This window comes from Anguilla rostrata, chromosome 15 (assembly GCF_018555375.3).
Source record: "Anguilla rostrata isolate EN2019 chromosome 15, ASM1855537v3, whole genome shotgun sequence".
Taxonomy (NCBI): domain Eukaryota; kingdom Metazoa; phylum Chordata; class Actinopteri; order Anguilliformes; family Anguillidae; genus Anguilla; species Anguilla rostrata.
Genome location: NC_057947.1, coordinates 30,089,774 through 30,105,302, shown reverse-complemented (window position 1 = coordinate 30,105,302; position 15,529 = coordinate 30,089,774). Strand labels below are relative to the sequence as shown.

At 41.9% G+C, this 15,529-nt stretch overlaps 1 protein-coding gene across 4 annotated transcripts; it reads left to right on the top strand.

Annotated features, from left to right (window-relative positions):
• The first annotated feature begins 633 nt into the window (after nt 1–633).
• On the top strand, nt 634–15,038 carry ppef1 (protein phosphatase, EF-hand calcium binding domain 1). Of its 4 annotated transcripts, none has more exons than XM_064309767.1 (17): nt 634–1,003; nt 3,128–3,265; nt 4,481–4,513; nt 5,293–5,420; nt 5,754–5,814; nt 6,680–6,819; nt 7,306–7,420; nt 8,559–8,605; nt 8,901–9,067; nt 9,479–9,515; nt 10,698–10,847; nt 11,371–11,712; nt 12,035–12,462; nt 12,806–12,912; nt 13,231–13,394; nt 13,643–13,727; nt 13,961–15,038. In XM_064309767.1, exons 2-17 carry the CDS (start codon nt 3,211–3,213, stop codon nt 14,158–14,160), a joined length of 2,259 nt encoding a protein of 752 aa, XP_064165837.1. In that variant the 5' UTR covers nt 634–1,003; nt 3,128–3,210; the 3' UTR covers nt 14,161–15,038. The 4 variants fall into 4 exon arrangements, with proteins under 4 accessions (XP_064165837.1, XP_064165838.1, XP_064165835.1 ...); XM_064309768.1 differs by lacking the exon at nt 634–1,003 and having other exon boundaries at nt 1,893–3,265; nt 12,035–12,220; nt 12,320–12,462; nt 13,961–15,037; XM_064309766.1 differs by lacking the exons at nt 634–1,003; nt 3,128–3,265; nt 4,481–4,513 and having other exon boundaries at nt 4,763–5,420; nt 12,035–12,220; nt 12,320–12,462; nt 13,961–15,036.
• The last annotated feature ends 491 nt before the right edge of the window (nt 15,039–15,529 follow it).

The window sequence follows — 15,529 nt, the reverse complement described above, 5'->3', positions numbered from 1 at the left end:
GGAAAGTTCGCACACTCGAAAGTTGCCAGTTTGGCTTTTTCATATTTAATGTAATTAAAATCAGCAATTTTTTCCAGATATTATATTGTATGTTATAAAGCAAGGCACTGTTTATTGTCTTTTTTTTTTATTAAAGAGTGCATCATGTTTTTCCTTCTAAATTAAAAAAAATCCCACTATTTGTTTCCATTGGCAGAAGGAAGTGAAAGGGATACCATGCACCATTTCAGGACAGCACACAGAACTTATACCATGAGACAGTCAGATGCCCATATATCTGACAGATAAGGACCTCCAGTGCCACGCTGTAAATACAGTAATCAGAGGGTAAGGTGGGGGGGGGGGGTCAATAATAAGCTATTAACAATCTCACCTTAGTTCTTTTATCTAAGATACATCTAGTAATACCCCCCTTTCAGAAGTCACCAGGATGAATAATTTTAAGGTGTATGCTTTTTATACTGATGCAAAAGTAATAAAGTAATCTTTTGTTCATGTTTTCATTGTTTATTTATTGAATTTGGACTTTCTTTGTCTACCATACACACACGTGCGTCTGCGTGGATGTATCATGTTGCTTGCCACTCCTACATAGATGATCATGGAATATTTTTTCTTGTGCTGAATGATGCTTCTGATTTCCTCTCGCATCCCTGCTGTAGTGACTCATTGATTGGCTGAGAGTTTGGGGAAGTAGGGGTGTTTCAGCTATCCTACTGGTTTCTGGCAAATCAATTAAAGCGGATAATTATTTTAGATGTCATATTAGTAGCGGATTTTTCAAGTATGTTGATTTGTGGATTACTTCGGTGATGGCACTTCATTTTGCAGGATCTGGTAGTCTGACGCGTTGCATTTCACAATAGCAGATTCACGAATCTCCGAATACTATTTCCTCTGCATGGAATCAATCAACTGATGTTATTCTTTCTAGTGTATAGCGCTGTGCCCTGAGACCTTCCAAAACGAGTTCTGCGCAACGCTTTTCCAAAGCGTTAGCTATGTAAGTATGTTTTTTTACATGTTTGTTTTGATTGCCGATATTTTTGATAGGGTACTCATATTTTAGTGTAGCCTTCGCCTGTCTTACTTTCCTGGATTACTCTCAGCGAGACAATCGTGTAGTCAGAGTGGTGTGTAATTGTATATTTTATTTTTCTCACAACTGCATTGCTGCGCATTGAAATATGAGTTAATTGTGGTGCAGTCTATTTCAGAACAAAAATATTAAACGCACGGCCCAAATCTTTATTTGGCAAATGGAATTTATACAAAGCTTTTAAAACGGCAACGTTTGATAATGTCCTTGTGCACATTTTGATTATTCTCTGTCTGTCCCAGTGGTCGGTATTCATTTAACGAAACTGGATTGCTGCAAACCTTACGTGATACCGTTTAGCGTAGTCAACCCAAGGGAGTTTGCCATGCTGTGTCAAACAGACTGTAGGTATCCATGGCAACTTAAGTATTCACGTCACATCACTAAAGATCCGTTGTGGTTTTGGGCGTAAAGCTTTGCTGAATTCTGAAAATAGACAATTATCTCATACTGTCTCATGACTAAGGAAAGACTGGAGGTCTGTCTTTTACTTTATGCGTGCGCTTAACAGTTTATCAATATTAAAACGGCAGGGATAATTGTGATAACTATTTCAAATTACAAAGAGAACTGGAAACCTGATTATAATTTTTGCACACATATTACCCGAATCCATTTATTAAAGTAATTGTATCACTTATAAAAAGCACATTTTGATTTTAAAGGTGTGTTCCGATCTTTTAGGTAGTTTTTAAGCAATAATTTAATAACAGCACATTTTAAAGATTCAGACCACTGATCGAAAGAGAAATATTTTTGACGTTAAAAATATGATATCAAATAAAATATTTGATGTCGTATCTAAAATGTACGTGAAGGATTTAGATGCTATTAAGTGTTTTAAGGTTAATGAGTGAGCAGGTGTATTCTGTGATCATGTCTATTCATAATGGTGATGTAGTCTACATTTCTGGCTGCTTGGTTCTGAATCTGATCTCTAATGTCATTCAATTTTTCCTAAAATAATTTCTGATCACTGAAAACAAGATTGGGAATAAAGGTCTGTTTTAGTTATCCAACTGTATGAAATAGTCTTTTTTAATTTTTTTATTTGACTCATTGATATCCCAAAAGTACTTTAAGTCGATTTTGCTGCTGAAAAGGCATGTTTATATTCTGCCAGACCTTTATTGAAACCTAGGAGAAAACTTGACGTTTGGTGGTTTTCCACTTCAGTTAAAAGCAATGACAGGTTCACTTTAGTTTATATGCTTTACCATACCAGGGTGAAACCAAGAGGTGGTGCAACATCAACATGCTCAATTGAATGTCATTAAATATACTATTTGAAATCTAGGCTGCAGTCTAGTCCAGTGGATATGGAAACAGACTTCATAACCATGCAGGCTTGATTCATAAGAGGGAAAGTTCTGCTTTCCTTTTGAGAAAGGTACTTAATCTTGATTTTAAACTTCAGGAAAACATCCAGCTGTATTAATGCATTGTAAAAAAAAAAAAATCAGCTGCAAAGTCTCAATTTCCCCTGCTTATCAGGAAGGGATTGGAAGGGTTTAAAATTTATTTCCATTGCTAAGTTAATTAGTCATCATAATTAAACCATTGCTTACTACTTGCTTGACATGGCAAGGCTATGGAAAGTCATACGTTATTAGAAGGGCTTGATTAGGGTAAATTTCAACATATTGAATGTCTAAAAAAGCACAATTATTAAGCCATGCGTACAGTTGCAGATTAACATGCATGCCTTCAATTTTTAACAAAGCAGTGCACCTGAACACTTCTTGCATCAATCAGGTCAGGCAAAATTCTTTGTTATCACATGAATCCGGTTAAATATCCTGATTCAATAACAAAATTGAATTTGAAAATTTGTTCAAATTCAAATAAAAACGGTTGAGAAATGGCCTGGGACTTAACACATATGTATTAGTTTAAGCTGATATATATATTTAAATTATAGCATCAATACTAATACATTATTTGGTTGCTTGCAGCCATTTTACAGTCACAAAAGTGACATCAGTGAACCTGCCATGTAGCGTTCCACTGATTCTGTTTTTCTTTCAGCCTCAAGGATTCTATAATGCGACCACCATCAATATTCACTGTCAACATAGATTAACAATGATGTTCAGTCCTCCACTATAACCATGGGCTGTGGCACCTCTGTCGCCACAGAAGACCAAGGGAAGAGACTTGAAAATGGTGATGCTTATCTTCATCTCTATTTAATGGTGACTTCCTGTTATAGGAAAAAATTCTAAGAAATCTCCACACTGACATAAAAAAGGAAAAAATCCAAATAAAGGTATACCCATGCAAAAATATATTTATGCACAAAATGTGCTTGTGTAAAAATTTCACAAAGCAAAAGGTGAAACACAGAAAGTGCTTTATGGACTTTTTTACATGAGCACGTGTTGTGAATGAACCTATTTTTGCACCAGTATACCTTTGTTTCAATTTTTTCCTTTTTCACTGTATGCCATTATGTGGGTTTCTTTTAATTTTTTCCTGCATTTATTTTTGTGACCTACACACCTGAATTATACCTCTCAGATTTATGTGAAGAGCGCAAACTACTTGTGGAACTTTGGATATACTTGATGTTATCAAAATCATTTTGTGTTTATAAGAGAGAGCCAAAATGGCGTTTTGTCGATTGGCACATATCTATTTACAGGCATGAGTTCAAGTACAGGCCTGGAAAATGAATCACAACCGTAATTAACATACACACATTCTCAAGGACACACAAGGGACTTGTGAAAGAACAGGTTGTTCATAGAGGCTGCTCACACAAAACATGTAATTGACACTTATGGACGTGCACAGTGTGCCACTGCTCAAGACGTGTGCTGCTTCTGCGATGACATCAAACTGCAGCACACCTTATTTTTATCGGGCACACATAAAATATATATTTATATATGCACACCTGCATATATCAGTGTATGTTTTGATCATGTACTTACATAGCAAAAGACAGAATGTTTGGAGTAACGTAGGCTGTTTGTACTACTAAACAGTATTCCTGTGGTCTTTCTTTTTTTTTTTTTTTTGAACTTTGCAATTTAATTTCTTTTGAACCATTGGTAATATTTTTCCCCTCATTGGAAAATTGCATTTCACGTGAAAACGGAGGTAATTCCACAGTGGTGTTTCCATCGATTAGAGCTGAAACGTAAAATATGCTTGATGTACTCTGATATTTAGATGACATTTTGTCTTGTGTTTTGCCTCATGTCCTTTTTACCCCACGACATCGCCTTCTTTTTTCTCGCTCAGTTCATTCAGAAGTAATTTCATTTTCCTGGTTTTCTCCGCTATTCCTTTGTGTCTCATTAATTTCCCCTACTCTCGTTCCCCAAAGATGTCATCCATAAATGGTTTTATTTAATTTACTTTCTCCTCACACAGATGAGTCCATCAAGGGCGGCTGTCCAGCTCTCAGTAAGCAGCTTTCATCTTTCTCTGACCTTACATTCTCCTTACTCTACACTTACCACTCCTATTGCTCTCCCTCCTTGCTGCCACTTCTAATCAGTTACACACTGTGTTCATCATAGGGGGCGAAGTAGCAGAGGAGTGTAGAGTAGTAGAGTAGCGATTTGGGGAGGTCAGGAGGGAGGGGGATGTGGGGTTGTTCACAATGTAGAAGGTCTGTCTTCTGAATGGAGTTTGTCAGTCCCATGCAAATTCAGCATGTGATCTCTCATTGTTCTGTGACTCTGTGTCCTTTAATTGCAGCTACCTGTTAGATTCTTAACTCTCATCGACACCTGATTTTTACTTTTCACTTTTCACTCTTATCTCAGTCTCAGCTGTATGTATCCATCTGAGGTACATATGCAAATTCACTTTTCACTTTCACTCAGAAAACAAAGGATTCTCAAATACCTACTTGCAAATACAGGAACAGAAATAATGGTCAGAACATTCCAAGTGCTGGAAGATAACAGCAGCGTAGAATGTGTGAAGCATGGAGCAATATGTGTGTGTGTGTGTTGTTTGTGTGCGTGCGCGTGTGTGTTTCTTTGTTTGTGTGTGTTTGTTTGTGTGTGTGTGTGTTTGTTTGTTTGTATGTGTGTGTGTGTATGTGTGTTTTTTTGTTTGTGTGTGTGTGTTTGTTTGTATGTGTGTGTGTGTGTGTGTATGTGTGTTTTTTTGTTTGTATGTGTGTGTGTGTGTGTGTGTGGAGCAGAGTTTTTTTACTGTTGTGTCACCATTAGCGATGAAAGCAGCCATCCTAATCCAGCGCTGGTACCGCCGCTACATTGCCCGTCTGGAGATGAGGCGTCGCTACACCTGGAACATCTTCCAGTCCATTGAGTACGCCGGGGAACAGGAGCAGCTGCAGGTAAGGATAGGAGAGGAGAGTAGAGGGGATGACGAGCGATCATCTGTTCACTACACCTTCGGCCTGGGCAGGACGGTCACATCAGAACAAACCGCTTTTTTTAAAGTCAGCAGTCAGAGGTGAAGAACAAAACACCTGTTTGCATGTCAAAGGAAGTGTGTCATCAAAAACAACCAATTAGCATTTATAAACACACACACACACACACACACACATATATTTCACATTCCATTTATAGAGTTGAGATTCTGTTGTGTATATAATTTGTCAGTTTGTTTGCTGTGTTCAGATTCTCTTGTGCCTACAAGTCTACACGCCCTTTTCCCCCTGTAGCTCTCAAGTTTCTTCAGTTTCATGCTGGACAACTTCACTCAGCTGAACGGGAGCAGTCCATGTGAGTGACTGAACCTTGACCCTTGACCTCTTGATGTTCTATATCTGGGTGCAAGTACCCACTATTAGTGTGTACCTGAACAGCAATGAAAGACTGACTGAAGTTGGCTCACACAGAAAATTACTGTTATTTGCTGTACTTTATATGCGAAGTACTATATATTTGTAGTGTATGAACACGGTCACTATTTTATATGTACATTTTTTTAAATATATATTTATATTTTCACCACTACCCCAGTCAGAGCACCAAGAGATGTCCCACAACAAGCACTCAGAGAAGACCGGATCATTTTTCAGAGAAAGAACAGTCCATCTATTCCACTTTAACCCCATCATTTTCTTTAATATAAACTAGTACAAAGCATTTACAGCCCTTAAAAAAGAAAATAAAGGGCTTCTGGGTTGACCCCTCAGTCTGTTATCGGTCTCCTCCAGAGAAAGCACCTTGCACACAGGCCTGTGTGATGAGCGGACGAGGGGTGGGTGTTTAATGCAAATGGCTGAGGGCTAAAATGTGCTTCAAGAGGGGAAATGGCCACTCATGTCAGGCTTTACTCAGCTGCATTAATCACTGTTGATCATTTACTGGACATTAATATTCTGCAGGAGGATACAAGGGCACTGCATCGTGCACCTGCGTGTGGATAAAATGCTAATTAGACAATAGAATCAACCGCACACTGTACGGGCTGTGGTTCTGCACCAAGGATATGTGCACGTGCGTGTGTGTGTATACGTGTGCGCACGTGTGCATTTGACTGTGTGTGAATGTGCACATATGTGATTGTTTGCGAGTGTTTGTGTGTGTGTGTGTGTGTACACGCGTGTGTGTGTGTACATGTCTGATAACCCGGACCTTGCAGGTGACCCCATGACTGAAGAAGGGGGAGTGGCCAGGTATGAGCTGATTGACGTGGAGGACTCGTACTGCGGCCCTCACCTGTCCTTCCCTCTCAATGTGAACCACACCAACGCTCTCCTCAGCACTTATAAGGAGCAGAAGGTAGTAATAATAATGAATTCTATTTACAATTCACGTCCCTTACAACCCAGAGCGCTACAAAGCATAATATTACAGCCAAACAAAGCCTTTCATTGGAAATACAAGCAGCGAAGCAAAGCCATACGAGAGACAGACAAACAGCAAACAGGGCCACACTATAGGGGACATGCAAGCAGAACACAGACAAACACTATTAGCAGCACACCCAACAGACAGAGGCCAGATAAGCAGCAAGGCAGCAGATGCATTAGAGAATCCCTAGCCATAGGTGTTAAAGGCCTTTTGTGAAGAGGGTGAGTTTTAAGAGTTTCTTAAAGATATCCAAGGTGGGGAAACCCTCAAGGATGCACACATTAACTGTGTGATAACATCATTAATACAACATCACTCCTGTAATTGTATTTACCTGTGTGATAATGTCACTAATATAACCTTGCTCCTGTAAACTAAACTGAAACCGACAGCCCCCCACTTGGCTCTTCACAGACTCTTCACGCCCGATACGTCTTACAGTTGCTGCACGAAACAAAGAAATTCCTCGAACAGATCCCAAATATCATTCACCTGTCTACATCATACTACAAGGAGATCACAATTTGTGGTGAGTTGGGTTCATATTTATAGATCTATGTTTTCTTACATTACTGCTTCATCAACAAGTGCTGGAATCCACTGTCCGCAACTTTTGTCCAACTACCTTTGAAAACACATATTAATTTGTATCATTGAACTACCCTGTTAAGGTATCCAGTATTAACAATGTGCTGAGCATACCTGGGCCAAATATGTATTTGTTTTGGATTAAAATACTTTTCTGTGCTCTACTGAGCTTGCGAATTGAGCCTGCCAATATGACCAGAAGGTGGGGTTTGCACTTTTTGAGAGTATTTCATTGGTTCCAATACACCAGACAAGATCAGGAAAGCGTAGGAAAGTATTTAAATCCAAAACAAATATGTATTTGACCCGGGTCTGGGGGTGAGACTGAATCCCGGTGTAAATGTCACCTGGTTTCTGGATAACTGCAGAGTGCATTACCCAGCCAGGCCAGAGAAATGTTGTTGTGGGAATGCAGAAACACTGTGATTATGCTGTGAAGGATCGGAGCGCTTGTTTACTTCAGCCCTGAAAAGCCACTTCAGTTCCCTTCAATTGGCTCTCTGCATTGTGCTTGCATCTTGGCAGAGCCTCGTATACTTCAGATGGAATAAGAAACAAAGTACACGGTGCTGGAAATACTGTGAACACACACACACACACACGTATGTGTACACACGTACACACATGGACATATGGACATGTACATCCATATGCAGACACATGGATGTATGCACACACGCACGCACACACACACACACACACACACACACACACACACTTGGATTTATGCACACGCACACATGCACCTTTGTGCACACGCCCATGCAGACACATGTACAAACACGCACACCCACAGACACATTATCCCAGGTGAATTACGTAGCGGTGCTCATGGCTAGTCCCCCTTTTTGAGTTAATACAGAAGTGCTAATCATGCCTCCTCATCATTTTGTTGCTAAGGTAACTTGCTATTTGTTGCTCCATTTTGTTGCTAAGGTAAGATGCTAACTCATCCTCAAACCACTTCAGATACCACAAGAGCAAGTCATTGTTTATCGTCAGCCTCTGTTTTTTAGAGTCAATAATCATGACTTTCATTCCAGCACACAGTATCATTCTTTCCTTATTTTGTTATTTAGGTGATCTGCATGGAAGCCTTGATGATCTCCTACTCATTTTCTATAAGGTAAGATTGCATTACCTCTTAATGGAGAGCTGCCACTGACATCTGCAGACACAAACCGCTTTACGGCAGAATGCATTATTCATGATGTGCTAGAGAAAAACGAGGCAGGTTACATGCGCTGGATTCGAGCTACAGCCGACAAAACCTGAAACTGCACCATTTGGTTGAAATTTAGAATTTTGCTAAAATGCACAGCTGATGTGCATTTAGGGACTGATTTAGTAAGACCCTCAGCACGTGCAAAGCGTGTTCTGCCACCCGGAGACTTCATATTTTCATTCCACTGTGCATTCAGAACGGGCTTCCATCGGCCAATAACCCGTACGTGTTCAACGGAGACTTTGTGGACAGAGGGAAGAAATCTGTGGAGATCATCATCATCCTGTTCGCCTTCATGCTTCTGTACCCGGACCACATGCACCTGAACCGGGGCAACCACGAGGACCACATAATGAATCTCAGGTACACCACTCACCTGATAACTCCCCTACGGGTCACATGATGAACCTCAGGTACACCACTCACCTTCTAACTCCCCTATGGATCACATGACCCTCAGGCACACCACTCACCTTATAACTCGCATACGGATCACATGAATCTCAGGTACACCACTCACCTTATAACTCGCATACAGATCACATGAGCCTCAGGTACACCACTCACCTTATAACTCGCATACAGATCACATGAGCCTCAGGTACACCACTCACCTTATAACTCGCATACAGATCACATGAGCCTCAGGGACACCACTCACCTTCTAACTCTCATACTTCCTGTGTCTCTCCTCGGCTGTCTCTGCCACACCTGGGTCTGTCCGCTGAAAACAATCTGCTGGTGATTCACTCCTGTGTGCTCTAACTCTTCCAGATATGGATTTACGAAAGAAGTTATGCAGAAATACAAGGTAAAGTCATTGTTTCTAAAATGGAATTAACTTCAAACCCTATTATTCAAACCCTACATGCCAGCCAGATCCCTCCGTTCTGCTACCTCAGGACGCCTAGCACCTCCCCCTCTTCACACCTGCACTTCCAGAACACGTCTCCTGTCTGTTCTGGCCCCACGATGGTGGAATGACCTCCCTGTGGAGGTCAGAACAGCTGAGACACTGACCCATTTCAAACGACGACTGAAGACTCACCTCTTCAGGCTGCACCTCTCCCCATCCCTCCCTACCCCCATGTAAATGACTGTAAGCTTAGGGTTGTAACTAGGCAGCTGTTCGTAGGTGACTTAGGGGGATTACCTGTCTTAACTACTACTTGTATTTTTTCCATAGACTGCGTTGTTGCCATTCTCGTTGTTTAGTGTTAATCAGTTTAACCTTCAGGGTCCAAGTTGAACTATGCAGTTGTTCCCTGCACTTGGACCGGTACTTCTCTCTAGGGGTTTCGTCATACTTGTTCCTGGTTATGGTTATACACTTTGTTGTACGTCGCTCTGGATAAGAGCGTCTGCCAAATGCCTGTAATGTAATGTAATGTAATGTAACTTACAATGACAAAATATTTCCTCATTATAATTCAATGTGTTTCATCCCTGTTTTAGAGTTAGGGCTACTCAATTCCAAGTCCCGTGGGCAACAGTGTCTACAGGTATTTGCTCCAACCATGCCATACACCACCTGATTTCACTAATTATTTTATACCTCCTTGGCTCAGAAAATAAGCTCATTAGTGAAATTAGGAGGTGTAGCGCGTGGTTGGAGCAAATACCCACAGACACTCGCAGCCCACAGTACCTGGAGTTGAGTAGCGCCGTTTCAGAGATCAAAGTAAAACCAGTCCTGGGCCGAATACGTATTTGTTTTGGATTCAAACACTTTTCTACGCTTTATTGATCTTGCCTGGTGTATTGGAACCAATGAAATACTCTCAAAACATAATGTGGCCTACTGGTCATTTTTGGCAGGCTCAATTACACCAGGCAAGATCAACAGAGCACAGAAATGTATCTGAATCCAAAACAAATATGTATTTGACCCAGGTCTGTGTAAAACTAACGTGAATATTTACGCATGCATGAAGCATGCAGTACAAGCCTACTATCAGTGCAGTAGATGATGGCGCGGTGCTCTCCCCTGCAGACACACGGCAGGGATATTTTGCAGCTGCTGCAAGATGTCTTCAGCCTGCTGCCCGTGGCAATGGTGATTGACAGCAAGGTGCTCATTGTACACGGTGGCATATCCGATATGACTGACCTCAACTTCCTGGAGTCCATAGAGAGACACAAGGTGAGGGACACACATTCATGTTCACTGCTCTTCTTGTTAACAATGAGAATTAATGCGGCTGCTGTATGCTGGAATTATGCCTTGTAGTTTGACTTATTTTTTAACATCACCTTTTATCATTGCTTTTCTTTAGTGCCATATTGTACAGAACTGTTTCATGAAATTAGATTTATAAATAATAAAGTTATCATTCTTTTGATGGAAATTCAATCTTACCCTTCTGGTACAGGTCTGTGTGTTCTGACCTTTTGAAAATTATATGAAAATGCATCCTAGGGGTAGTTTTAGTTGGCCATACCACAACCACTGAGTTGGTGGCCTTTGATTGGCTGGTGTGAGAGTGCTGAGCTTACAGAATCAGTGGCCTTTGATTGGCTTGTGTATGGATGCTGGACTGGTGAAGTCAGTGGCCTTTGATTGGGTAGTGTGAGAGTACTAGACTGGTGAAGTCAGTGGCTTTTGATTGGCTTGTGTGAGAGTGCTGAGCTGACAGAAGCACACTAACTTTCTCTTTGTTGTTCAGGTGAAGTCCGCGCTCAGGCTGCCCAGACGGACCATGGACAGCGTCATGGCGACCAGGTGTGGCAGTCAGGTAAAAGGTGACCTGAGGCGCAGGAGAAGAGGCTCGGCGCAAAGGAGGAATCAGCGGAAGAAGGGCAGCAGCGGCTCCTCCTCCTCCTCTTCTTCATCGTCCTCTTCATCATCCTCATCTTCGCTGTGCTCTCCTCGCATTTCCTCTCGCAATCAGCCCCGCCCCAGGCTCTCCTCCAGTGTGCTAAGCCCCACCCTCACCTCCTATGTACCCTGCATGGACTCCATGGTCTCCATAGAAACGCAACCCAGGGAAGAAGAGGAATGGAAGCAGGTGAGACAGAAAGGGTGACCCCCCCCCCCCCCTCATTTAAGAAATAAACACACTGACTGGAGTGGCAGTGTAGCATAATGGTTAAAGGAACAAGAAGGTTGTGGGTTTGAATCCCAGCTGGGACACTGCGTTTGAGCAAAGTACTCTACCTGAACTTCTTTGATGAAATATCTAGCTATATAAAAACTGCATTTAAAAATCTAATCTGTGTAAAACTGAGCATCTGCTAAATGTATAAATGTAAAGTGAGTATAAATGGCTTGCTCTTACTGTGCGGAACACAGTAAGCCAAGTGGAAAAGTAGCGCTTCTGTGGCCTGCAGGTCGTGGATTTGCTTTGGAGTGACCCCAAAATCCAGGACGGCTGCACGCCCAACACCTTCCGGGGGGGAGGGTGCTACTTTGGGCCGGACGTGACCCGCACCCTGCTGGAGAGACACGGTCTCAGTCTGCTGATCCGATCCCACCAGTGCAAGCAGGAGGGGTACGAGCTGTGCCACAACGGCCAGGTGGGACACGCGCACCAACCGAGGAACACGCCGAACTGCCACCAATCAGCCAATCACACGCCCAGCTCACCGTGCTCCTGGGCTGTCTCTGTCTCGCAGGTAATCACAATTTTCTCCGCCTCCAACTACTACGAGGTAGGCAGCAACCGCGGGGCCTACGTCAAACTGGGGGCGGACCTCATCCCTCGATTCTTCCAGCACCAAGTCAGCCACTGTACCAGGAAGCTCACTCTGCACCAGAGGTTTGTGTGGATGTGGCGATTACTGTAATCATTTCACATGGCCTTTCTTTATCTCTTTCTTTGGATTTCCCTTTAAATAATGTTATACAGTATTTACAGCGGTGTCGCAGTTATAGCTGTGACACAGTTGAGGAACAGTGCTGAAATCTTTGACTGACAGAACAGTACTGGTGAGAAAAAAAAAGTCAGTAGAAGATTACTCTCATCGAGTTTCCACGGGGATATGCTATATGATGGTATACGGTGTGTGTGCATGTGCGCATGTGTGGGTGTGTGTGTGGTCGTGTGTGTTTCTGTGTCTATGTGTGTGTGTGTGTGTGTGCATATGTGTGTGTGTCTACAGGGTAAGTGCAGCAGAGGATTCAGCCCTGAAGGCCTTGCAGGAGAAGCTGTTTGCCCATCGCACTGAGCTGATGACCACCTTTCAACAGTACGACAAAAACAACACAGGTGAGTGAGATTCATCTCCCTCAGACTCAAAATACTCAGTCAGCCAGTGGTAACCAACACTGTTCCTGGAGCTTTACAGTCCTGTAGGTTTTCACTCCAACCCTAACAAAGCACACCTCATTCAACAGCTAGAGATCTCATCGAGCTGCTAATCAGTAGAGTCAGGTGCGCCAAATTAGGATTGAAATGAAAACCTAGAGGACAGTAGATCTTCTGGAACAAGGTTGGTTACCACTGCTCTAAGCAGAAAACTTTTCCCTTATAACTCTTCACCTAAATGTACGCCCATGTTTTTACCCCCGCACCCTTTACCCCCAGGTGCCATCTCTCTCAGTGACTGGGCACAGGCAGTAGAATCTGTCCTGAGGCTGGACCTACCCTGGCGCACCCTCAGGCCGCGACTGGCTCGCCTGTCCCAGGGCGGCAACGTGGAGTACCTGTCCTGCTTCGAGAACATCTGCCCGAACCAGCCTCCCCCCCTGGTCAGCACACAACCAGTACCCAAGCTTCAATTACGTTTTTGTTTCATCATTACTCAGATATTTTACTCTTTCACTTTAGTTTTACGATTAATTAACTTTAAACATTTCATGTTCATACAAGAAAATTAATTACATTTTCTGATACGATACACATTTTCAGATGTTTGCTGCATTAATTACATCACATTATGAGCTCTGTTGACCTGTTGGTAATGAGATTTATTGCTGTCTCACCTGCCTTGCTGTAGGTTACCCCAAACCTTGCAGAAACCTTGTATCGGTACCGAACTGACCTTGAGATCATTTTCAATATTATTGACAAAGACCATTCAGGTAAGTCGCATACAGTTTCTCTCTTAACCAGTTGCCAGATATCATTAAATTATGCATGATGGTTAAAGGGTAGGAGGTCCAGGATTAATATATGGGTTAGACTCCTGGGAAAATTGAGTTGCTCTTGGAAGTGGTGCATTTGTACGGCAGGGTGTAAAAGACTTACCAATGGGCTGTCTCTGTGAGGTCATGTGATCATCCCCCATCGCCGTTTCTGCTTCACCCCCCCCCAGGTCTCATCTCTATCGAGGAGTTCCGTCACACCTGGAAGCTCTTCAGCTCACACCTGAGAGTGGCGGTGGAGGACAGCGTCATCGACGACCTGGCGCGCAGCATCGACTTCAACAAGGACGGCAGCATCGACTTCAACGAGTTCCTGGAGGCCTTCAGGGTGGTGCATCGACTCGACACCAAGGACCAGCATCAGGACTGACTGAGGAAAACGACTGAGTCACTCAAAGACTCTCTGATAAAGACTGAGTCACTCAAAGCCACTCTCATAAAGACTGAGTCACTCAAAGACTCTCTGATAAAGACTGAGTCACTCAAAGACTCTATGATAATAACTGAGTCACTCAAAGCCTTTCTGATAAAGACTGAGTCACTCAAAGCCTCTCTGATAAAGACTGAGTCACTCAAAGCCTCTATGATAATAACTGAGTCACTCAAAGCCTCTCTGATAAAGACTGAGTCACTCAAAGCCTCTATGATAACAACTGAGTCACTCAAAGCCTTTCTAATAATGACTGAGTCACTCAAAGACTCTCTGATAAAGACTGAGTCACTCAAAGCCAATCTCATAAAGACTTAGTCACTAAAAGTTCCACTCATAAAGACTGTCACTCAAGGCATTTTTATTTATTTAAAAACAATGCATGAATGATGTCTCCCTTTCTGTGAAAAAGATTTACTACTACTCCGCAGTTAGAGTATTATGCATATTTTAGAGCACTGTTATAGAATACCTGACTGTTAGCACTTAGTACAGACCACCAGGGATCCTGGTTTTCTGTGAAACATTCACAGTATCTGTTAAAAACATGAACTTCTGTGTTAACTGTATTTAAACCAAATTTCTCAACTGTGCTTAGCCAACTTAGCTATTTTGTGTGTGCACACATATAATTATTATCATCACTGACATTTGACTTGTTTAAGATAACCATTTTTTGAAATATAAAGAATATTTGTACAGCACGATTAAAAGTGTAAAGTGTGAAACAGTCAAAGAACAATTTTCTTTGCCAAGTCAACTTAAGGGTAACCTTTTTAAAAATAAAGTAGAATTTTGTTTTTCCTTTCTCTTCAAATTGAAGTATTGATGACAAGCAAAAAAAGAGCATTTTAAACACAACACCTGAACACCTCAGGAACATTACAGAATACTGAATTTAATTCAGATGGAATGTAGATCTACATCTATGCTGGTGAGATTTGCATCACTGGCTGTGCTTATTTTAAAGAGGCATTTCTTAATGCTTATTAAGGTTGGAAGGTTGGATGCAGTTGTGCTTCCATTCTCCACTTCAGTGGCTTCTATATCATTTGGAGGCCAGAACTGGGCAACGTACTGCAAACATGGCCTGATGAAGGCACTGAATAACAATTATGAAAAAATTGTGAAATTGACAGTCCATGGGCTGCTTGCAAACACACACTGTCAGTAATCATACTGGAGTATTGGTCACATTTGTCATTATTTCATGGCTTGTCTTCACTATGCAATTGCACAATATCAAATATAATGCTAAATATAATGTAATTAGCTTGCTAGCAAAACTGACACTATAGATGATGAAAGT

Excerpts from the sequence above, each read along its gene's own strand:
- ppef1 (XM_064309765.1), top strand. The coding sequence starts at position 5,043 with ATGGAGCAATATGTGTGTGTGTGTGTTGTTTGTGTGCGTGCGCGTGTG. Across the intron at positions 5,421-5,753 it reads GGGAACAGGAGCAGCTGCAG|CTCTCAAGTTTCTTCAGTTT; the intron begins GTAAGGATAGGA and ends TTCCCCCTGTAG. Across the intron at positions 9,068-9,478 it reads GACCACATAATGAATCTCAG|ATATGGATTTACGAAAGAAG; the intron begins GTACACCACTCA and ends TAACTCTTCCAG.